General features: G+C 46.5%; 1 protein-coding gene across 2 annotated transcripts in view; it reads left to right on the top strand.

The window, feature by feature from the left end:
• The first annotated feature begins 10996 nt into the window (after nt 1-10996).
• LSAMP (limbic system associated membrane protein) overlaps nt 10997-25704 on the top strand; it is a 298176-nt gene continuing 283468 nt past the window's right edge. For both annotated transcript variants that reach the window (XM_054270178.1, XM_054270179.1), the window contains exon 1: nt 10997-11380. In XM_054270178.1, coding sequence (XP_054126153.1) covers nt 11226-11380 — 155 coding nt within the window. In that variant the 5' untranslated portion in view covers nt 10997-11225. The remainder of the gene's footprint in view (nt 11381-25704) is intronic.

Consider the following 25704-nt stretch of genomic DNA (forward strand, 5'->3'; position numbering starts at 1 on the left):
GAACAAGGCACTGTCTTTTCATGAAGTGCTCGTCAAACACTTAGCAGCAGTGGACAGATTTGCTTCAGAAGGTTTCAAACAACAGAATGTGATCTGTATGGGATACATTGCTTGTGGCTAGGAGTTTGATCAGTGTGGCCTCTCAGTGCCTGAGTTTTATTGTCAATTGAACAATGGCAATAAGACTGGCAATTTGTAATTACAGCATATTCAGCTAATGCAGATATTTCCCAGGGGAATATTCTCATGCATCCATGTTTGTCTGAGTTCAAAAGAAGAAACTTTTCAAAAAACTTACTATAGTATGTGTTTTGTTATATCCTTTAGTAAAGGAAAGGAAAGGTCTAGAATTAATCCATAATTCTTGAGAGCCAAATCTGTCTGAAGCCTTGTAGCCCTTTCTCAATAACTAAAAATTCCCCTTCTGCTCACTGAGTGCATAACAGATTTTCCTGTATGGTCTTCATGTGCCTCTTGGCTCTGGAGGATGGGCTCAGCTCGAGATGGGACAGAGACAGGACATACCAGCTCTCTCTATGGCATTGTGTCCTCTTGGGTGGTTCCTTGGTGTGTAGAAGACCAGTCAGTACTTTAACAAATTCCAGTGACATCAGAGACCTAAAGCACAGTACCTTCTGTGGCATGTCTCTTTAGACTGGGGTCTCTCCCTGCTGACCATGCAAGTGCTTTTGGGTGTTGGGAAGCTTTCACAGGTGAGTGGAGGTGTCCCATTGAACATCATGCTTGTGATAGAGGGAAATGGAGTTAAGGTATCTTCTTGGCTCTTTCTGTCATGTGATGGAGACACACATGGGCAGAGAGAGGCTGTAAGAACATGAGCTTCCTGCTGGATTTGGTTCTTGCATTCTCCTCTGCAGAAAATGTTTCTTGAATAGGGACCTCAGTCTGAACGCTGCTTTCACTTCATATTGTGTTCTAATAATATCACATAAGAGACATGAAATGGCTTTGATCACAGGGAGTAAATGCCACCAAATATTCTTCTTCCTGCAGCCTTTTCCTTGCTGCATTAAAAATTCATGGGTAATAGCAGATTCTTCTTTTCAGGACTTAGCTACATCAGCAGATGGTGAGAGTGGGCAGGAATACCGGGGCATGTTGATGGACAGAACAGGGGTGTCCTGAATGAGCTGGAGAAATTTGCACTTAATTTGCTTATGCTGTGTCTGTCTGAAGCCACCCAGATTCACTGTTTGTTCCTCCCTTTGATGAGCAATGAACTTACTGGAAAATTGTTGTAGTTAAGTTAAATTGACATGAATCTGAAGGTGTGCCTTAATTTCTGTGTTTGCTTTGTTCTTTGTGTTGCACTCATTTGCCAGCCAAGAGCAGTTTACAGAGAATATGAGAGGCAGACTTCAGGAAATTAAACCATAGCCCCACAGAAATCAGTGGCAGAGGTCCACTTGATTATATCCCCTGGATTCACCCACGGGGCTACTAGTTGTCAAGGTTGCCTTTGACATTTCAGACACTGATAGACAAAAATTAGACATCCTTCTTCCACAGAATCCTCATCATGTCAGTAGGTAACCCCTTGCATTTGGCAGAAGGTTTTATCACCCCAAGCCTGTAGAAAGTTTTCCTGCCAGCTCCTTTGTGCTGTACTCTCACCAGATGAAAAGTAGCTCTGGTACACCATTTTTACCATTCTTTCTCAAAACTTTATGTGAAAGTGGTTGTCTTACCAAACTTCAGGAGCAGATATTTGAGTGACTTGGAGCCCTCCATTTCAAATTCAGGCCTCACCTTGATTCCCACTCACACCTGGCAAACACAGGATGATCTCTTGCAGACTGAAAGAATAAGGTGAAAAGGTGTTATGGACAATGATTTTCGGTAAAAAATAGATTTTTCCTGGAGGACACTTGAGGTAGCCTCACCCACACATGCGATAGGTGTGGTATTTGGAGTTCATCTTCCAGTCCATTCCTCTCTCAGAGGGCAAGTAATGAAGCATGAAAGTGCCCTATTCAGAGCTCCATCTCTTCATCAAAGGTTTTCTTTGGGCCTTTTCTTATTATCTTGCTCCAGTCTGATCCAACTTCAGTGATTTTTTTTCACATCACTTGCCTTTGTTCAGCCAGCTGCTACAGTGCTCTGACCAACCTGCTCTTTGTCCTTCCCTGATCTCTACCTGCTGCAAGAAGCTAGCAGGCTCATTACATTATTTTAAAAAGTACTGGTGTGTTGTATAAATTAAGAAAGTAATAAAGTGTCACTGAAGGCCAGGACTTCAGTGCACAACCCCCAGGGGTTTCACAGGAAGAAATGCTTCCGTTCCTGTGTGGGTTGTGGGCTCTTTGTTTCACAAAACCCTGCCAGCTGCTGGATCTAACAGGTTGCTGGAGCTGAGTAGATTCTCTGTGTGTGTGTGTGTGTGTGTGTGTGTGAAAGTGAGCATTTGCTGGCACTTCAGGGCCTGAACCAGGGCAAGTTCCCACACAGATTTTATGCCCCTTCAAGAGAACACCTGCTTATTCTCACTCCTGCCTGGAAGGATTTATAAATGGACTCCCCAGACCTCTGTTTTAGGGAGCTGTTTCAGGATGTGTGCATCCCTCATCCAGCCCAGCCTTAGCAGAGTCATAAGCAGTGGTTCGGGGAAGAATTTCTGTCCCTTGAAAGGTATTGCTTTATCTAAGAGATGTTGCTTCATCTGAGTGGTTTGCAAGTTTGTCCGCACTTGGGCTTGTTTTGCCTTATCCACACTGATTTAAACATGAGTTGGGATGAAATGGAGTCAGGGTGGTTCTGAGATGAGGAGGTGATGCTCCTGCAAGAGGTGAAGCCCCCACAGATCATGCAGCTGCATGGCCACTGCATCTGAGCACAGAAATGAAGGTTCCTCTGCCTTGTCTGACAGAAGGAGCTGCTGGAATAGACCTCCAGCAAAATGCCTTCTCTCTCTGAGAATTCCCCTAAATTCTGCACCTCTTGGTGGGCAGGTCCTCTGTGGTTCCACCCCTGCTCCGACTTCCCCCTTTCCCATGCTTAGATTTGGACCAAAACCAGCCACTCCTGGCCCTACTTCTTTGCTATCTGGCCCATATCAAGGACAGTGATATTAATCTTGCATCTGCCAGCTCCCTTAGAGGCTGCTGAAAGCACCCTATTTTCCTCTCTTGTCACCAGGTGTTTGGCATTTGTGGCAAAGTATTGAACTAGGAACAAAAGTGGTACAATGTAAGACTCAAACAGGTACAACATAATATTTCAAGGAGATAGTATTTAACAATAGACAACCATTTAAGCAGACAAAAGCATGATTCAATTCAGTGGCTGGATGATAAAGGAAATAATGTTTGTGTTTAAAACAAAAAGAAAAATTCTTAACTTGGTGTGGTAATTAATCATTGAACCCAAGAAGGGGGTGAGTTTCTGTGCTTGAGGCAGGCAGCTGGATAGGATGATCTGAGAAGTCCCTTCCAGCTTTAAGATGTACAAAAATTACATGGCCTGACAGAAATGGGGCATGGGAGCAACATAGGAAAGGAAGAGAAACTTGAAAATGTCAAGGTGAGAAGTTTAAAAGAGGGTAGTGGAAAGATGAGGAGAAAAGCTGAAACATTAAAAAGTTTATGTTGAAAGATTAGGCATGCACTAATTCTAAATGCTGATGCAGAGACAACCCTGACCTGTAGCCTGTAAGGATGGTATTAACTGAGTCCATGCCTGTGGGACAGCTCTCCTGGCTTTTCATCTTGAAGATCTGGACATAAAGATATGTTTTCCTCATTTGTAGACCTCATCACAGTAAAATGAATGAAAGTGTTTTTCAGAGGCTTTGAATTTAGGCAGGCCATAGTTTCAAAGGAAACTTTCTCCAAATTTTTGCATACAAATTTCTCTTGCATGTGAGGCTTTCTGACACTGTCTCATGTCCTGATAGCACACAAAACTTGAGAATTTTTCTTGTCGTGCTGCAGGCCTCAATTTAAGTTTCATAAGAGCCATGCTGTAGCTGTTGTAGTGGACAAGAAAATGCATGGCACAGAAGCCTGCTGCACTCTGTTCTTCACAATAAAACTAATTCTCTGGTAATGATGGATGTGTAGAATGTATCATTTCAGCAAGACTTCGGAGCTCTCCTCAGAATCATTGCTGTCAGAGTGATTATGCTCATCCATTAGCATTGTGTTGAGAACTCCATGCCAGAGCAGGTCATGGAATATGCATCAGGGCTCCTCAGGATGGGTTTGACCATCTCTTAGCTGTATGGAATCCCTGTCTGCAGCCATCCACATCCCTTGCAACTGCCAGGCAGCTGTTTTGGAGCCTGTTAAGGAGTAGGTTGGAAATAGGTAACGCCTGGCATGTTCTGTGGCATGAGTCTTGTAGGGGCTTTGTGTGGAGTAGTGTCAGATCATGTCAGATCACCCTGCAGCCTTTAGGGCTTCGCTCTCTGTGTGTAGGATTGGAAGCTTGTGTGAGGATCTCTGCAATGGAGCTGTAAACTTTGACGTGCCCTGAGAGACAGGACAATTTAATATGGTTAAATTAGGCATCTGCTGTGAGCGCCCTCAAGACAAGATTACTTCTCTGAGGGCAGAGGGAGTCTAGGGAAATTAACTTTTTATGCCTCTGTGACTGCTTCATTAAGTAATTTACCCAAATTCACTGAGGAATTTGGCCTGTTCTCCTAGAACTTCCCAACCTTTGGGTCATCTCTCTGCTTCTGTGTTGGGAGGGACTGTTAACCACTGTAGTCACTGGTGAAGTCAATCCTAATCACTTTTGCTGAGAACAATGAATATTCACTGGCACGGGAGGAAAGGTTTTGTGAGATACTAGGAGTAAGCAGATAGAGCCACTGCCTTCCTATGTGGAAGTGACTTATTTAAGGACCTGTAGGGTTGTACTCTGGCTCTGCCTGACTCATGAGGTGTTATGTGACACTGGTGAAGCAATGATTACTGCCAAATATAAAGAGATTTTGAAGCTGTCTTCAGTGGGAGGTTTGGACTGTGTGTCTAGATTTGCTTGCCTAACTCCTATACTCACATTTTAAAAGGACAGGCAGACACACTACCTTGTTCGCACGAGGAATGTCAGAACTGGGATTGGCTACTCCCCTGCTGCTGAAGCCATGAGCCAGCCTTTCTTGTGGGGACCGGTCCCACATTTCCCCACTGGGACTGCTGGGCTGGGCGATGGCAGGCAGCTTGGCTACCTGCCACGCAGCAGCACTGGCTGAGCAGCCTGGCCTCCAGTGGTTTCAAAATTATTTGACACCCTCTGTCAAGAAGCAGCTGCAGAGTCCAGTTGTAAGGTGTTGGTAAGGAGGTCAGTAATGGTATGTGATCTTCCAGAGGAAAGGCAGTGTGATGCTCTTGACACTAGTGATGGCTTTTATTCTTGTATTGTTGCATTTATGTAAGACTGGAAGGGCAATTTTTGTTTTAAGCAAAAAAAGAAGCGCTCTCTTTATCTTGACCCTCTCAAGCAGGAAGGTTCCTTCTACAAATAAATCTGTAGTTCTATAAGCACTTGCTGTGATAGCAACCAGTAATTAAGGCTACAAACCATCTGCAGTTCTAATTCTTTAATTCTGCTTTGTCATACTGATTTAAAAAAGACATCTTTAGGCTACTGTTATCCTCCTGTCCAGCCTTCAGATGTGGTCTTTAAGTAAAGGTGAAACTTTCTGAAAAGCCTGAGCATAAAATCTCTTCATCCAGTCAAACAGGTGTTTTTCTTTCAAAGGTGATAACACAGTTCTCTGTCCATGCAGCACGGAAGAAGATGAACTTCACAACTTGCTTTTAGCTGGTGTAGATCAGCATAGCTCTTCTGACAGTGGTGGTGAGATGTCAGCTTACAGCAATTGAGAACCTGGCCCTTGGCCTCTAAATTGTCCACACCAAGGAGATCAATTGTGAAACCAGATCAATTGCATAGTAGCAGGGTTACAAATTGGTGAAAATCAGCTCTTGCTCTTGTACAGGAGCTCTCTGTTCCAGCTCAGTGACCGTGCTTAGAGAGAGGTGTTGTGCATGCATGTTATCATCCTCAGTTATGGCCTAGCTGAGTGCTCTCGTCGCAGTAAATTCTTCTACCTAATGAGGTCCTTACTTCAGAGGAAGCTTGGCCTTGTTGCATTACATGTATGGTTGTTAGCCTTGGCTCTAAACTGGCTCTTCTTTTCAGCATCAAAACCCAGTTTAATTTTTAGACTTGCAAAATATTCATAGAAACCATATATATTTCTATTTTTCTCAAACTGCAGAATTTTTTACCTATAGTAAGTGCTTTGTAAGTTTGATTTCCCATCTCTCTTCTAGCCCTGCTTTTCCTCCTTTTCTTCTACTCCTATGGCTCCCTGTATCCCAGGTACTAAAGGAGGGTGGAACATAACTGCTTAATTGCAGTGGGATGCTGCCCTTGCACATCAGAGCAGAAATGTGTGCGTGTGGGAGCTGCAGATATGGGAATGAAGAGAGGACAGAGAGATCACGGCTGTCCTTCCACGGTCCCTTAATCTTCCTCACCATGTTGTGAAACCCCTTTGGCTCTTCCTTGTTCCTCTCCATAACTCCTCTGCCAATGAGACAAAATTGCATTTTCTCTTCATGGCTGAGAGGCTTTGAGCAGGCTCTGCTGCATTGTGCAGCAGTGTATCTTGACTAAATGCGTTATACCTCACAAAACATCATACGTTTTCACTCACTATTGCAGATATCCCAAATAAAGTCCCTATGTGCCTGGGTTCTGCTGGCAGAGCCATTGCAGAGTCCCCTTAAAACTCTTGTGTCACTCATATGATCTGGAGACTTGTGTGAGCAGCGTGCTTTTTTTGGTATTTTTCAGAAATGCCTTTTCCCTGATTCCAGCAATATTTGGGATCAAGTCATTAGCTTTGGTGTGGCTGGTAGGGAAGGAAAGTCAAGTGAGAACAGTTCCATTTTGTGTGGCTGTTTGTGGTGTGAGCTGACAAGCCTTGCTTTAGTCCTAGAGAGCAGCCATCCACATCATACAGATGGTTGTTGCAGTTGGCATTGACTGAAGTGCATGGATTGCTCTTTGTATTTAGCCACCTCAAATGCAAAAAAACCCCACTCCTATTTGTGGACAGAGTCCATGCTTTCAGTGTCTCTTGGCTCTCCATGAAAAACAGATGGCACTTTAGGTTTTCACAATGTCAGTCCCTGAGTATCTGAAAAACTGAGCTGCCACACGGGGAGGCAGAGGTGACCTGAGTACCTGTCATGGGGCAGCCCAGCATGGCATATCTCAGCACATCTCCTGCCCATCCAGGACCAGCGTGGAGGTTCTCTGCTTTAGCCAGCCTAGGTGTCCACACTGTGATGTCTCCAGCCCATACCCCTCAAAGACAGGGAAAATAGGGATAGCCAGGCTGCCCCAGCTCATGCGCTTCTTTTCCTTCCAACGCAAACAAATCCTGCATCCATAGCATGGAAACACAGATACAGTCCTGAACCTGCCATCCAAACATTTCTATCATGTCTCTGGCTGTGCCTTACAGTCTCTGCTCATCTAAGTGTGTTGCTCTGCACCCTGTTCCCTTTAAACAGGGTTTAAGTGTTTTGCTTTGGAGGGGAGTGATGTGGTACCTGCAGGGCTGGGCTCATGCTGCTCTGTCTATTCCTGAACTGCATAGTGACAAAGTCTGGTCAGTCGTGCTCATCCTGCCAGTGCTGCACCTACCAGGAGTACTGAAAAATGGCATGAAATGCTGCAATATGGATTTGTGGTGTCCATGCTCTGATTGTTTACCTGAATTCTCCCTCAAGTTTTCAGAAGATAGGAAAGTTAGGAGCCAGACCGGCTGTTTCATTATCTGCTTCCAGCAGGGGGAGATGGGTCCAGAGAGTTATTTCTTCTGGGAGCACATATAAAAATAACATTATTTATTTTACTCATGAGGCACTCTCCTAGGATTTGTGTGATTCCTGCTTGTTTGGCCTTTTACACTTATGCAACCCCTTCCTTTTGCTTCTGTACACTTCAAAAAACAAATAAGACCTATCCATTTCACATTTTCTTTTTGTTTTATTTTTCACAAGGTTCACAAGACCCTAAAGGGAATTTCTTCCTCATCTCTCTGGTTGTTGCTGTTATTATTATTATTACTATTATTATTATTATTATTATTATTATTATTATTATTATACGCTGCAGTAGTTCTAATAAGTTCTAATAAATGTGTAAGAAGATTAAGTCATCTGCTGGATCAGCAGAGAGGGGCCGCTGAGCCCTCTGTGATGCACCTCTCTTAGTAGGGGGCATGGCCACATGCAGTCTCACCTTGAATCAGGATCTTAGTGGAGCCTGGAGACAGGATTTCTTTCTTCTCCCTCCCTGAAACCCCTCTGTCGTTCTCTGTGTAAAACATATTGGTGCCACTTTCTATGAACTATATTTAACTAAGCATTAAATTTAGATTTAACTGGATAGTTATTGCCTCCTAAGTAAATACTCTGAGATAAGGAAATATTTAGTGAGCTCTAGCAGTTGGGTGGCAGATGCTTCTTGCATTGCATAATAGTTAATCTTCGACAAATATGTTTTCCTTACTCCACGGGCATTTAATTAACACACAATAGCTCTTATTAAATGTAGATGAAACATATTTGGGAGACCCTTGTAAAAAGGATCCATGCAGCACTGGCTTGCGAGAGAGGTGCATTTCTTTCATTGCTAACTTCATATGGGACCAGGTCTTGTAGCTGTACTCAAAGTCTGTCACGGGGAGTGCAGAGGTTGCCCCTTGGTGATGTCCCTCTTCAGGCAGGCCAGCAGCCTGATGTACCCCTGTGCCTTGCATTCTCCATCCTTGAGTGATGGTTACTAGTCAGCAATCAGGTGTCAGCAGCATGGTATTCTCCAGAGGATTATCCTTGTGAGGTGGTATATCTGCAATACCTTGGGTACATCTAGTGTATGGATTAACCCCTTTAGCTCCTCATTCCTCTCCCCCTCTGGTGCTATCCATGCCAAGTCTACTGCAGAGGAACCGTCTGACTTGCCTCGCTCCTTGGCTTGAATACAAAGCAGTCATCTCTTCTTGCTGCTGCGTGCATGGCACTGGAGCAGCAGTGTCATGACCTTAGTCCCTAATTTATGGGTCTTTAACACTTGCAGGGATTGTTTAAGTAGTCAGACAGTGCAGCCTTTCCATACCAAGGCTGCAGGGGCCAGTTTCTAGGAGTTCAGAAAGCAACTGGATGTGCTCCTGGAAGAAGAAAATCATTCAAGTGCCATTAACTACAAAGGCACTGCCACTGGCTGGGGACATGCCTTAGCCATAAATCACTAGAAATAGATAAGTGCCCCGGGGCAGTACCACTGCATGCTTGCCTTGTGCTTGGGAGCTTCACCAGGCATTGGCTTTAGGCTGCTTAGAGAAAGCAGGAAAGGTTAGAGGGTCCTTTGATCTGGTCCCACACGGCCATTTCTGTGACATTCCTTATGTCTCTCCAGTTTGAGCGCACTGTGTCCCACAAGGCTGCAGGAGCAGAGGCAAAACAGGCTTCATACAAGACCTGGGGTTTTTTTCCCTTCCTGCACATGTACCAGCGCTGTAACCACACAGGACAGCAACTCTCAGCCGAGTAACCCCATGGCTTTTCTTGCACCTGATTCTCTGGACCCCTCTTAGACCTCCCCTTCCCTCTTTGCTTCCCGTCCCAGCCCCGCCGTGCTTTGGTCGCAGAAGGGTTACACGAGCGAAGCATCCCTAGGAGCAGCTCTGATCCCTCCCGCAGGCACGGATCGGGCTGGTGGAATGGCAGGCGGGCATCAGCAATAAAACATTGGGCTTATTCCTTTCCATTAATTTAATCTCGCTTCTGTTTGCGGCGGGCTGCGGGCTGCGGGCGCGTTCCCGGGTGGGCAGCGCTGCTGCCGGCGGGGCTCAGCTGCGGGCTCTGGCAGCGGCAGCACAGGCCGAGCATTCACACCGCGGGCAGCTCAATGCCGGCATTGTCTCCGCTCCGGCGCTCCGAGGCTGGGAAAGGGGGTGGGGGGCGGGAAGGGCTGAGTGAAGAGAGGTGGGAGGGAGGGATGTACAACTGGTTATCTGGCGAGAGAAAAGTCTGAGAGGGGAAGAAGCATGGTCTGAGGCTGCAGAGGCAGTTGCCAAGGATGCCGCTCTGTAAATCAGCTAGCGTGTGGCTTCAGGCCGCTAAGCCAAGTTGTTTGCACTTTTGGCCACAGACCCTCTTTTCTCACTATTTCATCTTGAGAAAATTGGCCGTGCCTTCCTCCGTCCTCTGTGCCCTACTACCCGGAGCAGCCTCCCGCCCTCTCAGCAGCTCCCGGCTGCTCCTGCCCTCTCTCTGCTCCCCGCTCCACTTCCCCGCTCCCCTTCTCTTCCTTTCTCCAGCCCCCTCTTCTTCTCCCATGCCCTTCCCTCTCTTCCTCTCCCTCCTCCCCTCTCCTTCAGGGCTCACCCCCTCTGCCTTGCAGCCCCCATGCCTTTCCAAGCCCCTCTCCCCGCTGCAGTGCCCCCTCCCCTCCCCGGCCGCCGTTCCGTGTCCCCCCGGGCATCCCCGGTGCGCGGTGCGGGCCCCGGGCGGCCGCGCCCCCGGGAGAGGGATGGGGAGCGCGGCCCGCGGCTCCTTCCGCGCCCGCCGCCGCCGCTGTGGTGCCGAGCTGCCGTCTCACGAGCAGGGCTCCCTCCTCCCTCTCTCCCTCTCTCCTCCTCCTCCTCCTCCTCCCTCCCTCGCTCCGCCTGGGAAAGTGGGTTAGGAGGGAGCGCGGGGCTGGAGGCTGCACAGCCACAGGACTATCCCCTCCCGCATCCCGGTGGCACAGGATTCCTCTTGTTCCTTTTTTTTTTTTTTTTTTTTTTTTTCCCCACCACTCTTCATCACTCTAAACGGGTCGATTTAATTGTTATTATTCCGTAGTTATTTTGCTACCTGACTTTTTCGTCTTGCTTCTTTTTTCCCCCCTTTTTTATTTGAAGGATCTGCCAAGACTTTTTTTTTTCCTCTTTTTTTGGAGAGCCTTAAAAAAAAAAAGGCAAGGAAAGGAAAGAAGCCAGCAAGAGACTGAAAAGAGCAAGAGAAAGTGGCAGCTGAGAAGGACTGTGAAATCACCTCCCCTTTCTTGGACTGTCGATCATAGCGAGAGTTGTACATTATTATTATTATTGTTTTTCTTTCTGCCTCTATCTGTCCACATACGCAGGCAGAGAAAGAGACAAGTACTGACAGTGAAACTCGACGAGACCAGCCATGGTAGCAAGGGCTCAGCCTGATCGGAAACAATTACCGCTGGTCCTACTGAGATTGCTTTGCCTTCTCCCTACAGGGCTGCCAGTCCGCAGCGTGGATTTTACCCGAGGGACCGATAACATCACCGTGAGGCAAGGGGACACAGCCATCCTCAGGTAGGGCATTTTGCCAACTTTTCCTCTCCTGTGTGTGCATCTATATTGCCATGTATGCAACGTGTACGTGTGACGTGGTCCAGATTTTTGTGTATAAGTCTCTGTGAGATTGTGTGTTATTTTACCTCTCAAACTGCAGTAGCAGCAGCTGCTACAAACAGGCTCTGCATGTGTGTTTGTGCTTTAATACGAAAAAATTGCAAAGCTTTTGAACACTTCTTGCCACACTATCCTCTGTGTAGTGCCCTGGATCGAAAGAATTTCAGTGGGGAAAGATTGCTTGTGTTAGCCAGCTCTTGGGAGTGTGCACTTTCCACCAGCCCTGCAGTATCAATAGAGGAATCGAAAAGGGATCCAGCTGTGCTTGCCAGATGTTACATTGATCTTCCCATGCTTCTTTTTGTACATATGCAAAAACTTTATCCTTGGTGCTGCCAGAACTCTCAGGCAAGTTCTTTTGGGAAACTCTTGTCCTTTAATTTTATTTATTTATTTTTCTGCCCTGTGGGGAGGGAAGATGGATACAATAGTTGAACAGGCTGGTGAAAAAATGGTGTAGCAGCTCTGGCTGCTACAATTTACGAAGATTGCATCTTTGTGTGTTGGGGTTTTTTTTCAGGGCGAAATAAATGGGTGTATGCTGTGCCTGTGTGTCTGGTTGTGATGAGGATGTCTTTGCACACGAAACCTTGCTTACTGGCAGTATTGAGTGTATTTCTGGTTTCATTGTGCAGGTTTTCCAAAGGTACTTCTGGCACTACTTGGGCTTTCAGTTAGGAGTGTCCCAAATAGCTTAACTGCAGTAGTCTTTTTCCTGTAGGTTTTTTTTCTCAAATTCTGCCTTGCTCAACTTACCTGCAGTAACTCCCCTATTGAAGGAAAATTCTGTGTGTGTGAGTGTGCACACTGTGTATTATGGCTGTAAAACTACTGGGTGTAATTTAAAATAAGTCTGTGATCTGTGTGAGGAGCTGATAGTGCACAAACCCTGAAACATCAAGGGAGCAATCCCCTAGTAAAGCTAACAGCAGCAGCAGCAAAGTTTTCTTTCTCTTTCTGTGAAATAAATCCTGCTGGATGTCACCAAACACTCTGCTACACGATCCCCTGTGTCCTGCATCCCTCCCATTTAATGATAGAGGGAAGAAGGATGCTGGAAGAGGGATGTGAGTGTGTGTGTGTGTGTATGTGTGTGTGTGTGTGTATACATATCGCTTTGGTCGCCTCCCATGTCCTCGGTTGTTTTGATTCCATGCTGAATGGAATATCCATTCAGCAGCTTCCATTCCCCAGCTCTCCAGACTTGTTAACTTGAATGTAAGATTTATCCACACAGAGTAATAGGATTTACAGAGTAATTCATCTGCCTTGCATATGCAGTGGAAGCGGTTTAGATTCGACATGGTAAACACCTAACAAGGGGTGTTGCCTCTGACTCCAGCTTCTCTACTCTCTCTTCCACTCACTACCAATCCATATATCCCATTAACCCTTTTCTAGCAGGACTCCTAGCTAACTTATCCCATTTTTAAAGGCAAATCACTTCCATCAATCATTTATTTTGGAGGGGCTGCTCAGACAGATGTTTGCCAGCATGTTTGGTACATGCAGCAGCAGACAAGTCATTAAGCTCGCTTGCCCAGACAGGGGTCACTAGATTTCTATTTCCCACTTAACCTTGGAGCTTTTCAGTTTATCTAGATGCTGTGTGCTAAAGCTGAATTTGCAGCTGAGAGGGCTGAGCGGATGGAGGAGATGGTGCCTGCAAGGGCTGCGTGTGAAGCGTTCCTTCATCAGCGAGCTCCACGGGGCTGCATGGGAGACTGCTTTCTGTGATTGCGTGTGGCTTGCCAGTGTTATGTCAGGCACTAAAATAAAACACCTGAGTGAAGGGATCCAGCTGTGTCAGCCAGATGTGTGCCAAGTGACACAGTCTGCAGGAGCAGCACGCCACCCGGCCATGTAAATGCTTGCCCCGGGCAATACTGTGTTCCTGGCTGGCTGCATTTCTGTCACAAGTGACTGTGGCCAGTGCACAGGCTGTACCTTTTCCTTCAGCTGCCTTCCTAAGTCCTTTAAGCAGATTTGGCCAGCTATATGCTTTTCACATTTCCTAGGAAGGGCAGCTGTCTCCCTTTCCCTGGGACCAGACCCAGGTCTCTGGGATATTTCAGTTCCTCCTTCAGACAAGAAGCAGAAACCAGGCAGTACTTGGAGACAGACTGCCACATGAAGCTTGAAGGTGTGAGATTTCCCTATGTCCCACGGACTTTAGGTCCTGCAGGACACATTTCATGTCCTCAGTTTTAAAGCAAAGATTTGTTTGCTAGCTTCCCCCTCACTGTTTTGTCAACCTCCAAAACATCACTCACTTTAAGACAGCCTTGTTTTGAAAAACTCCCAGTGCCTCACTCTCCCTGTCTATAGATCCACTGTGACAACAGAAGGAAAAGAGCTAGATGGGGAAAAATAAAAACTCCATTAGATGATCTATACTAACTGTGTTCAAAGCAGAACTTTATGTCCACAGATAGATAGGTAAGAGTTTTCTATGCATGGATCATATCACCTATCTTGGCTAAACATCTGCTTCAGAGGAACTGTGCAGCATCAGTTTACCAGTGCCCAGTAGCTCCTGTAGATTCAAGGGAAATGATCATGTAGGAGGGAGAAAAAATGATACACAGTTGGAGAGAAATAAAAGCAATATACATAGTGATAAGACAACTAAAAACATTTTGTTCCTGGAAATTGTGATGCAAATCATTCAGCAAATCACCAAGGACAGGATATTCTAAATGAGTCTTCCTCTTGGGGCCTTATACATTTGTATATAGGGTTACACTTGTGGGTGGAAGAATGGGTGGGTGGGCTGATCTATGAAGTGGAGAAAAATAGTTTATTATAAGCCCTAATGTTCCTAAAGGAAACCAGTCCTCTGAAGCTTCATCTGCAGCTTGTTACTCAGAATAGAATTATTCTGAAAAGTTTGGAGATGACTTTTTAAAGCTGTAGCATTTAAAATATTCCCTCAGTCCAGGACTATTAAAAAATGTCCCTAACTCTAAACTGGCTCATCTCCTAAATGACCTGGCAGCAGATTTGATTCATGTGTCGGCCTTGCTGAAGGTTGGTGACTCTTAGTGAGTATTTGGCATGGGGAAGTTAGGGAATTGCAGAGAGAATAAAAATAGCTCATTATAGGCTATTCGCAGGGAAAAGGGTAATTGTCTGCTCCTTGGAGCAAGGCAGAAAAGAGAGGAGGGCTCTGAGAGCTGCAACAGGTGAGAAGGGCTGAGCAGAGTTGCTGGTGTTTGTCCAGCTGCAACCAAGAAAAGAGAGTAGGATGTTTTAAAGATAACGCTGTATATTGACGAGCCTGTCAGACTTACTAAGGTTTCATTTTTTTAACTCTGTCTTCAGCAAGTGAAGAAGGACACTGAACCTTATTTTGAGTATTGAGAGGGAACTTTGGCTACAGTTCCTGCCAATGTCTGGCTGTCAAGATTACAATCATGAGGCTGTCAGGTTTTGTATGCAACTTCCGTACTTGGTGTTAGGAAAAGAAGAAAATAATATCCAAACAAGAAATGTACAACATATCCCCCAAATTAATTAAAATAAGAAAAGAAAAACAGGCTCCAACCCCAAATCTTCTTGCTGTTTGCCTACCTTCAGCATCCCTTCCCACCTCGTTTGCTGTGCACATTTTGGGTGAGCAAAGGCGGGTACACGTTCAGCCTAAGGCGGGGACAAGGAACACGAGCATGTTGGCTAAGCTGGGACATGTGCAGTGATGAAGGGCAGCTGCTGCAAACTGGGAAGGAAGGGGACTGTGTTTCTGTGTTATGTTTGACCCTCTGGATGGTTTAAAAGCAAAATGGCAGTGAGAAGTCCATGCTATGGGATCAAGTACCTGTACATCATGTTGGGAAAGATCAGCTGCCTCAGAACCACCACAGCAGCTCACCTCAAAGTGCCGTCAAAGAGCTCATCTGAGGGTGTCAGCAGGACTTGCAGGTTGCCCAGGAATTTTGGAAGTTCTGGCACAAGTGCAGATTTAGCCTTTGAAAACTCCTGAAATGGAGCTCATCACCAGCTGGAATCAAAATGGGTCACATCTCCATCCCAATCTGTTCTGTTCTACCAGTACAAATCCAGAAAAGCCCAAGGGCAGAGTCAGAAATATTCCATTTTTCTTTGGGGCAGATTCCCAGGGACTGCAAATGAAGAGGTACAAGTGACTCATACAGGGCATAAGCTTCTGAGCGCTGCTCAGATGATGTTCAGCCTTTGGAGAACTGGGATCTCGCCAAGGCCAGAATTTGGCTCATTGCTCTTGAGTTTTTCCAAGCATCAACTTTTCATCAAGAATTAAAACAATCTCATGCTGATGTGCAGATGAAAACCAACATTTGACTGAGTGTGCATTTTTCATTTTTACCAGGTATTTTAAAATAATGTAAAGTTTCAGGCTGATAGCACATTTAGGAACATCCATCCTAACGGGTACTTAGTTTCTTCAAGTTGCATGTTTCAAAGGATGGGCTAGAATCAAATTACCAGCAGTAATGACAGTACTGTTGGCGTAATCCTGCAATATAAGCAATTTATGCAAACTCTGTTCTTGGCCTCCCAGTATTTTGCTGATATGTTACATGTGGAGCTGTGCTAGAGGACAAAAGCACCTCAGGCGAAATAGCAACACAACATCACAACAAAGTTTATGCCCTATACCGTCATTTTAAAAGAAAAGTAAAAACTGTTCAGATTACACTCACAATTAGCATATGATTTATAACAGGGAGCACTGAGCTGAGCCCTTTGCAAGAAATGAGAATAGGCACGTTCAAACGTATAATGCCACATAATAATACAGTCTTGGCAGTAAAATTGTAACCTTGATTATTAGTGGTATTGTTGTGGCACTTAGAGGCCACCACTGGGTTGAGGCACCCTTTGTATTAAGTGCCACGTGAGCAGAGAGTGAGAGATCCCCTCCTCTGCAGGGCAGGCAGGCTATTAGCAGGGATGGACCCAGGCTGCGGGTGGGTGGGCAGGAGGTGAGGGGACGCACCCAGGGTTGCTCGCAGGGCTCAGGCACAGCCAGCCTAGTGACCCATCCATTAGCTTGGCTTGCCTTTTGGCTCAGCCACACAGCAACCCAGCAAATGTGACAAATGAGGATTCCCTAGTACATCCTCATCCACACTGGTGTTGACTAGAAGTCCCAAGTGCCTTCCTCTCTCTCTGGCCTGTACAAAGCCTTCATTATCAGTTCCAGGGTGCATGTGTGAGTCGGGATCTGTGCAAGTCTGCTGATTCTTTCCTTCAAATGAAAAATAAAAATGTATAAATGTAGTAACAGATGATGTTGCAAAACTTCCAGCTCTGGCAGCAGATGGTGCCATTATGTGAAGGCACACATGCATCCATAGATAAGTGAGAGTGTGTGTGTGTGTGTGTGTGTGTATACATATGATAAAGACAGTTGCAATATGTGTATGGTCAAAGGCTGGCAATCATCATCTCTCCTTACACACACGCATTATTTTTATATGGTGCACCCAGAGGTAAGGGGGTACTTCCTTCAGGGTGGGACTAACCTATCACAAGGAAAAGTGGAATGGAAATTAGAAAAGGAAAGGCTTTCTTTGGTGAAACGATGCATGTTTAATAACACTGAACGTATATTTTGCATTCAGAAAGATGGAGAGACAGCGTTGAACTGTATGACTTTAACCTCCTCCCCTGAGTCTGCAAACACACTTCAGTTTGCAACTAAGTACCATATGTTTTCCTACTTAGTTGGCATTATAATTTATATAGTACTACACGTTACCTGAAGTGTCTTGGAATCAGTACCTCTTCCACTCCCCTCCCCAGCAGGTCATGAGGAAAGACCTATTCTTAAAATAGCTCACAGTTACTGGAATTTGCCATCTCATAACTATAAGTTTTCAAAATATATGTTACACGTACCTGCCCTTTATATCCAGACCCACAGGCATCTGATTCTGACAGATCTGCAGGGCCACAGCTTGCTGCTGATGCAGCGGCAGGGCTTCAACAGGCTCACTGAGAGGCTGAATATAGCCATTTTCATTGAAGTTGCCTAGTTTTGTTGTCCATCAAAACTCACTCTGGTTTGTGTGAACTTGTGCTCTGCTGGAGTAAGTGCAATGGAGGCCACAAAGGTGAAGTCAGGAATTTACTGAGTTTTCTTTTACTGTTCTCTTGCTGAAGAAATAAACGAATGTGATTTTCAGCTGAATCTGACACCAAAGCATTTGCTTCAGGCTTCGAGCACATCTAATGTGCCTAGTTTTATGGTAAGTAATGGGAACTAATAATGATGAGTTTCACCTCTGCCTAGAAAACAGTTATTTCAAAATAATGTGAACCGCCAGTCTCCTCTGTGCTGATATATTTCTGCAGATTTTTATTAGGAGCAACTTGGTTGTGTGGGAGAGGCCGGCTGTGGTCGTAGAGTTCCCCCACTGCGCTCAGCCCTGTGCAAAGAGAGGAGAAATAGCACTGCTGCAGCTCTATTGATTTCACAGGGGCTGGGCTTCCTCAGTCCCAAATAACTTGATGGAAATGAGCCCACTCACACTGGGCTGGCATTCAGCAGATATTTTGCAATAGCGCATCTGTATGAAATCTGGGAGGTGTGTGCTTGTGCGTGCCTGTGTGCAAGGGTGTGTTTCCCTATGTTTGCTCTCATTTAAAAGTGGAAAGTGTTTTCTTGTGTGCAGTGGGACAAATGTTCATATACTTTGTAAAGTTGCCACACTTGCAACTGAGAGGCAGCACTGCCAGATGGCCTGGATAAGGTTCCGCTTACTTGGAGGCCTCTGTGGCTTTTTCCTACTCCTGGACCTCAGTAATCCTCACCAATGCTGAAGTGTCCTTTTGTTTCAGTGTGTTTCAGTTGCTACAGCTGTTAAGGAGAGAAAGCAGCAAGTATATAGCAACAGAATATAGCATCTTCCTCTTCTGAAGCTCAGGGATTAACACCACTGTAAATCTGGCTAAAACTGACCCTTTGCGGGGGCAACCTGAACCACTCCCACCAATTTGCATTTCAGTAGCAGAGGGAAGTAGTGAAAACTTGGAAAGAAGGAAGAGCCTCCTCTCCTGCACACAGCCTCCCGCTGTCCTGTAAGAACCCAGATATGTCTGAATGGTTTCTCATCACAGGTGATCTCCTTAGATGGGTTCCTAGAAGTGCACCAGATTTATGGGGAAAAGGGAAAGGCCAAGAGGGTTCCAGCTTACCCCCCAGCCTGTGCCAACCTCTGCGTTGGGCAAAACAAAAGGGGAGTGGTCCCACCTCTGTGCAGCTGCCACTCATGGTGCCACTACATCTTCTCCTCTCAGGGTCAGCAGGATGGCCATGTTGGAGATGCACCACTGTCATTGTCCCTAACATGGTGTATCAGTGAGAGCAGTGCCCTCCCAGGGGTGGTGGTGGAGATGCTTTTCCGGTGTAGGAAACCACAGATACTTTAAACAGAAACCCAATAGTGCCTTATATGGCAGCTACCTCAGTGCTCTACTTCCTCTCTCCATCCCAGGCTGGTTGTCCACCCTCACACGAGACCATGATTCGGAGCTGCATATCCAATCACCTCTCGTGCCTTCCTCTGCAAACAAAACCCGTGTTGAAATCCACTGGCAGGCAGCATCCATGACTTTGAATAGTAAATACAAATCTCTCCTTTTGCCTCTCTGTCTCTCTCTCTCTCTCTGTTATTAAGCTGACAGGCACTTAGCCAATTATCCAGTCGTCATCTCAGCTGTATTTATGAAGGAGGAAGAGACAACGCACACAGCTCTTGTCTTCAGGGCTTCAGCTGAGGTCTCCCTTGTGTGCTGTAGCATTTCCCCTTGTCTGAGCTGCTTAGAATACACAGGGAAAGAAACCAGTGAAAGGGTTTGGTTGAGTAGAGGGGTTGGGAGTAGAGATGGGGAGAGAGGTCTGCTCCCCCAGACCAGGGCCATGCCAGAGCTGTCGCTGTTTGGCACTGCTTTTGTGTTTAAATTTGGCAGAGCGCACACGCCTTTGTTGCATAAGGTTGCGATGGATGGGGAATGCGGTGGCTGCGGGTACTTGCAAAGTCCATTTGCAAGGATCAAAAGTCAGGAACTATGTGTGGCAGATTGTGAGTCTGTGCCTTAAAGTGAGGGAGTCACATGTACTTGGGACGTGGTGTGCATTTGTGACTTGGATCCAGGAGCCAACTCTAATCCCTGATGCGGTACTGCGCCTAGAACATACAGCCTGCGCTGGCTCAAGTGTTTACTCCAAACAGAAAAATTTAGGCAAATAGCACTGAAGTGTTCTGTGAATATTTTCATGAATGTTAAAAATGAATTCACTTTGGCTGCAGCTGTGCTTCCTTTGTGTGTGTGCATGTGCATCTTCTTTTCTCTCCCCTTGTGAATAATCTGAGTGGATGAGTTTTCCTTGCCCTGGCGTTCATGGACAGAATGTTTTTAAAACGTCCATGGATGAGCAAAACAAGGCTCTAGCAGCAACTTCTGCAGCTGGAAGCCCTGTCCGTACAGATCTGCAGGCATGTGCCCCTTCCTCACCTTAAACCAAGACACTAATTTTGTGTGTATGCCTGTGGTGCTCTTGATATATATTTATGTTGGATGCTGCTTAGGGAGCACTGGACATGGTTCTTGCAACCCCTCACAGGAGCCCAGGCATAAAAGCAGTCGAACAAGTGAGATGTAGAGCTCATCACAGCTTGAGCCACAATAATTTATGTGCACGTGACAAGAGAAAATTACCTTTAAACTCTGCACCCAACCAATCAATCTTGCAGCAGCCTGTTTTTGCTCGAAAAGGTGCCTCAGGCCAAGCCTATCAAGCTCAGAAAAAGAAAGGTTAAAATGTTCCAACATCATTATCTCTTCCTTTTTCTTTGGAAGAGAGGAACCACAGTGACAAAGCCTAGCTGACTCCTTCACACCAGCTCCTTTGTAGTGAGTTTCATTCCCACCTCCAGCCCTGATTCCCAACTGGAGTCAGCACGAATTTGTCCATGATCAGGCCCAATTCTTATGTGGTCAGAGAACAGAAAGGAAAACGTGACAGAGAGGACCAGGCACAAATAAGCATGTTGGAATTGGAAAATGCTCAAGAGGGGAGGAAAACGTTACCACTGCAAGGTGCAATTGTTGAGTGCTGCAGGGAGTACAGGTATGCTAGGAAGCCCCCATCTGTTCCACAGTGTCCTCTGAGCTTGGAGAAAAGTGAGATTCCAGGAGTGATTACTCCTTGAAAAATGATTGTCCCCTCTCTGCCAAATATGATGTAACATGATCCATGGTCTCCATCCCTGCAGCAATAGAGCAGGGAGCCTGCACCAGCTGAGGCACTTGTTCATTGGGGCTTCACAGGGGAAGGGGCAGTGTAGCCTCCCTCCTGCTGTGAGCAGAGACATGTGTGGGCTGTGATTTAGTGCACCATGCTTGTCCCTTCAGTGCAGGCAGGTTTATTAGCAGTCCTCTTGAGTCAAAGGACTGGGGAGGCTTTAAGCTGCTGGAAGAAGATGGAGAGGGGCTGCTGCAGCCTGCCCTCCCTCCCTCCTTTTCACATTTGCTTCCCCCTTAGCCTTTGGTGGGCTGCTTGAATAGGAGTGATCCTTCCACAACCCCCTGACATTTCTCAGGCAGGTTCTGTCCCCTGCCTCCAGGTCTTCAGACTGGCCCCACATTTTCTCTTCCTGCACAGAATGCCTGGTGCATATATGTTTAGTAAGCTCACAGAAAGGGTGTGTGTAGGAGGGCTAGTAAGAAGTGACGCTGTGTGACCAGTAAAGCTCTTCCTCTTCCTCGCAGAAATACAGTTGGGTGCCTTTTGCCTCCCAGTGATGTGTTTCTCCTGCTTTCAGTTGTGATCCAAGTTGGAAATGGAGTGGTAGCAGATCTCATTCATTTATGAGGTGATTGACAGGCAAGAGCTTAGGCTGCAGGCTGGTGTGAAAGCCACCTTGCTGCTGTCAGCAGAGGAACACACTGCAGTGCCTGCTTGGTGTGCTGTGATTCTACTCCTGGAACTTGGAAGGAGGCAGCTGGGGGCTTTTTCTCCCTCTGTTGTAGCTCTTTCTTGGGTGGGAAGCTTGACACTCTTGCGTGACACTCACGTGGGGTGACACATCAGCACTGGAATGCAAATCTGAGATTTTCTTCTGCAAGTGGCAAAGAAGGCAGATGCATTTAAAAGACAATGGTGGTGCAACGTTAGGGAAAATTCTCAGTGTTCAAATTGCCAGACCTCTCTAACCTTGAAGCATCAGGACTTTAGCTGATGAGTTATGATAATTTCAGCCGTATTTGTCCATTGCAGAAGCTGTAGAAATTTTGGAGACTGCCCCACGTTTGGCCCCCCATTTGTCTAATTTTCCATTTGTCATGCAACCATAAGATGATACAGAAAACTAAAGCACCAGCTGCTGGTGCTGTAACAGGGATGTTCCTTGGTGCTGGTCACTCTTTATTAACCTCCTGTGGCACTTTTTGTAGGACTGTGTCTCTGAAGATCTGGTGAAAACCCACACATTTTTGCTGCTTTTACACTTAAGAGAAACCTGAGATTGGCATCCATAATCAGGAGCAGAAGGTGCTGCAGGCAATCTGTCTTCCTTGCACTGCATTAAACCCATTTTAGTTTTTTCAGTTAAATATCAAATTATCTGTCCACCCACACATCCTCCCCACTGCAAACACTGTGGTTAGGGATGGGCCATCTGTAGGACTTTTACCTGGGTAAGGGGGTCCACGGGGGTTCTTGCGTAACATGCTTCATGCGTATTCATTGGCCTTTAGAGTGGCATTTCTTTCCTTCCTATTCTCCTGGCTGGTCTCCAGTACTGGCAATGAGTCAGAGGCATGCAGGTCTATCAATTTGAAAAGTGTGTCCCAAGGAGGAGGAACACGTGCAGCTTTGTTCTGCCCTGACTCGGGGAGGAGCACTTAAATGCAGGCCAGGTGGGTCAAGGACTTTGGACATGGTCAGACCAGTTAGCCTTTCAAATGCCTTTTTTTTTTTTATTCCCCACAGGAAGCTCAAAGTGGGAGCAGCATCCAACCCCCAGAGCAGAGAGAAGGAAGGGCATGCATTAGATTTTACAGCATCCTTGTGTTGTGCTGTAGCTGTGTCTCTGCTTCAGTAGAAGTGCTCTGGCTGCCTGCTATCACTGCAGCAGGGTCCTGTGTCTCTTTGGAGGGCTTTATGTTTCTAAGGAGATGTGGTCCACTTGGATGGACTCCAAGTGGGAATGATCATAAGTCTAAACAGCATACTTATGAGGACAGATGGATGAAAATGGGGCTGTTAGAACTGAAGAAAAGAGGACTAAATGTGAGATATGCATAACAGCATGCAGGTACATAGGACACAAAAGAAAGGAATTACTTCTGCAGAAGAAGATGGGGAGGAGTTTAGGATTGTAGCAAGAGAGGCAGGTTTGATGTCGGTAAGCTCTGCAACGGTAAAGATTGCAAAACATTGAGTCAAATTTCCTTGGGAGGCTGTGTAACTCCATCACTGGAGGGTTTTAAGGCCTGACTAGACATGTACGAGGAGTGACAGCTGCCACAAATGACAAAGTAGAACTGATCTATCTTTCACAGAGTAGAACAGACTAGATAGTTCCTTTGGGTCTCTTCTACCTCTGCTGCTTGATTCTGTGCTGCCTTGAGGCTCAGAGAACAGCAGGAGCATAGGCAGAAAGGCAGCTGAAAGGTTCAGGGAAATGCCTCAGTGAGATGCTGAGTGAGCCTGGCCAGGCAGTCCTTGCCCATTTCTTTGGCTGTGGCTGACCTTCTCCCTTCCATCTCAGGGACATGATGTGCTCCAAGGAGACTGTCATCAGTGCCCCTCCAGTCCAAGCATGTGACACTCAACCTATCTGGTAAAAAAGAGTAAGAATCAGTGTCAAAACTATGACACTGATTTTCTTCTGCAGGGACTCAGATTTTTTTCATCTGCTGCCCTTGGAGGGCCACAGGACCTACAGGATGTTTTACCGTAAGCGTAGTAGGGAAAAAACAAGTCGGAGACTCAGTGTTTTATCCTGGGAAAGTTTGATGATGTTGCTGAATGCTCACTTCATGAGGCTTTGTCAGCATGTTCTGTTAATGAAATGTCACCTTTTATCGGTATGAAATCACTTTGTGCATTGGTATATGAGCCCATGAGGATTTGAGTCTACCTGATGAGAGGTGGATGTGGTGCAATTTATGAGTACTCCTGGGGCTTTTCCTCACTAGGGAGCTGGCATGTGACATCAGGCCCAAAGTGGAGCAGGTGGCAAGCCTTGCAGCTACTGACTGTCATGGCTTTAGCAGTGAACTGGGTGCACGTGAGGCGATGAGAAAACTCCAGTGCAGTGAGGATGTAGGGGTGAGTAGAGAAAGGATGTCTTAAGAGGTTGAGGAGCAATTTAAGAGAGGAAAAGCTATTCAGGGAAGAAGGGGAAGAGCATAAAGGGGCCTGCTGTAAAGTTTGGAGTAATGTGCTTGGTGTTAATCTTTCTCTAGCTTTAGTGACCCAGGCTGTTGCTAACCTGGCCAGGCAAGCTGCCAGGGGCTGTCTCCATTGCTCACCCACCATCCACTCTCATCCTGTCTCTGACTGGTGTTTTCTTGTCAGCATTTCTCTCCCACAGATCGATTCCTCCTTGGCTCATCCTAGTGATTTTAAGCATAGAGAGAAACTTCCTCTTGGCGGTGAGAGATAATCAAGCTGAATATTACCCATCTCTGAAGTGCAGGCAGTTCGTGAGCAGAGCCAAAGTCAATATCTTGGCAGATGTTGCCTTGCATTGATTTATCTTCTCCTGGAGCAGGGTGGATGGTCTCAAAGAAAGCAGCATGGTCACCTGGCCAACCCCCAAAACATTTGCAGGCTACATTAGCTTGCTTGATTTGGTCTCCAGAAGCTGCTCTCCTCAGTGTCAGGGGGTAGAACAGCGTGGTGCCAAACTCACAAATCCCTCCTTTGTGCTCATCAGTGTTATTTCTTGTGCTGAGACACATCCTGGGCTCAGAGCACCAGCTCACGGTGCTGAGCTAAGCCAGCCTCATTTACTGGCTTAATGGAGCAAGGAAACAAATGTGTGTGCTGCTGCTGGTGAGGGGAGAGGAACAAGAGACCCATGCCCCAGAAAGGCCTTGCAACATGGGGGTTCTTCCATGCAGGGAATCTGGATGTGTCAGAGAGGAAAGTAAGGGAGAGGAAGCTTCTGTCTGAGCAGCAGGAATGGGGGGAAATAGGAAGGGCCCCTCTTCAAGCCAGAGGAATTGCTGTCAGCAGTCAGCAGATTGCTGTGTGGGACAGGGTGGGAGGAAGGGGGACTGTTGGCAGATAGAGGGGGATGGTGGAGGCAGGCTGTGGGGAAACCAATTGCCAGGCAGGAGGACCAGGTCAGAGTGCTGCTCCTGGGCTCTGCCCTGTCAGAACAAGCAGACAAAGCATGCAAGGCTACCTGTATAGAGTTCCAGTCCCAAGCTCCCCAGCATAATACACTCTCTGTTTTCAGAAACCTTTGAGCTCTTCCCCCATGTCTGGCAGCTCCAGGTTTGGCTTTGGCAGGAAAGGGACTCCAGCAGAGTAGGCAGGGGGTTTTTCAAAACCACAGCTAAAGAGAAACCATCTGTATGATCTCAAGTAACAGACACTCGCATGCAAAACCCATCCCCTTCGGTACCATCCCCTTCCCCCAGCCCCTCATCTCCCCAGCCCTGGCTGAGCCCTTCACAGCTCCTCTCTGCCCACCCTGCCGTCTTCATGCTGGAGCAGCAGGCACTGCACAGATACACAAACCACATCTCTGGTTCTGCAGCTTCCCCCAGGGTGTGGACAGATGCTGATTGTCTTCATGCCCAGTTGGGGACAGCAGGAATTGTTATAAATAGCATCAGTCCCTTGCGTGGCAAATTCAGAACTTTCCCCTAGAAGTCCATCGCTCTGCTCCCAGGACTCATTGGGAGGTCTCTTAAATGTCACAGAACGTTTGCAGCAGAGAGTACCTCTGGAGGCCTCCTGTGGGTTCAGGGCTTGATCCAGGCAGAAAATGGAACAAGTTTGCTGAATCTTTCCTGACAATCTGATTCTTTCTGCCTGTCCTCATCATTTTTATGTGAATGGCAGTTTCTGTTCAGAAGAGACTTGGGACTGAAATAGGAGTAGCTGCAGAAGTGAGCACTTAAAATGCATAAACCTGGTGTGTTGAAGAAAGAAATAGGTCTGGAGCAGCATAAGGGATATAGGGATGCCAGGACAGAGCTGGTGTGGGGATCCT

Source organism: Melozone crissalis, unplaced genomic scaffold, assembly GCF_028551555.1.
Source record: "Melozone crissalis strain CALT ecotype California unplaced genomic scaffold, PUWL_Pcris_2 ptg000008l_1, whole genome shotgun sequence".
Classification (NCBI taxonomy): domain Eukaryota; kingdom Metazoa; phylum Chordata; class Aves; order Passeriformes; family Passerellidae; genus Melozone; species Melozone crissalis.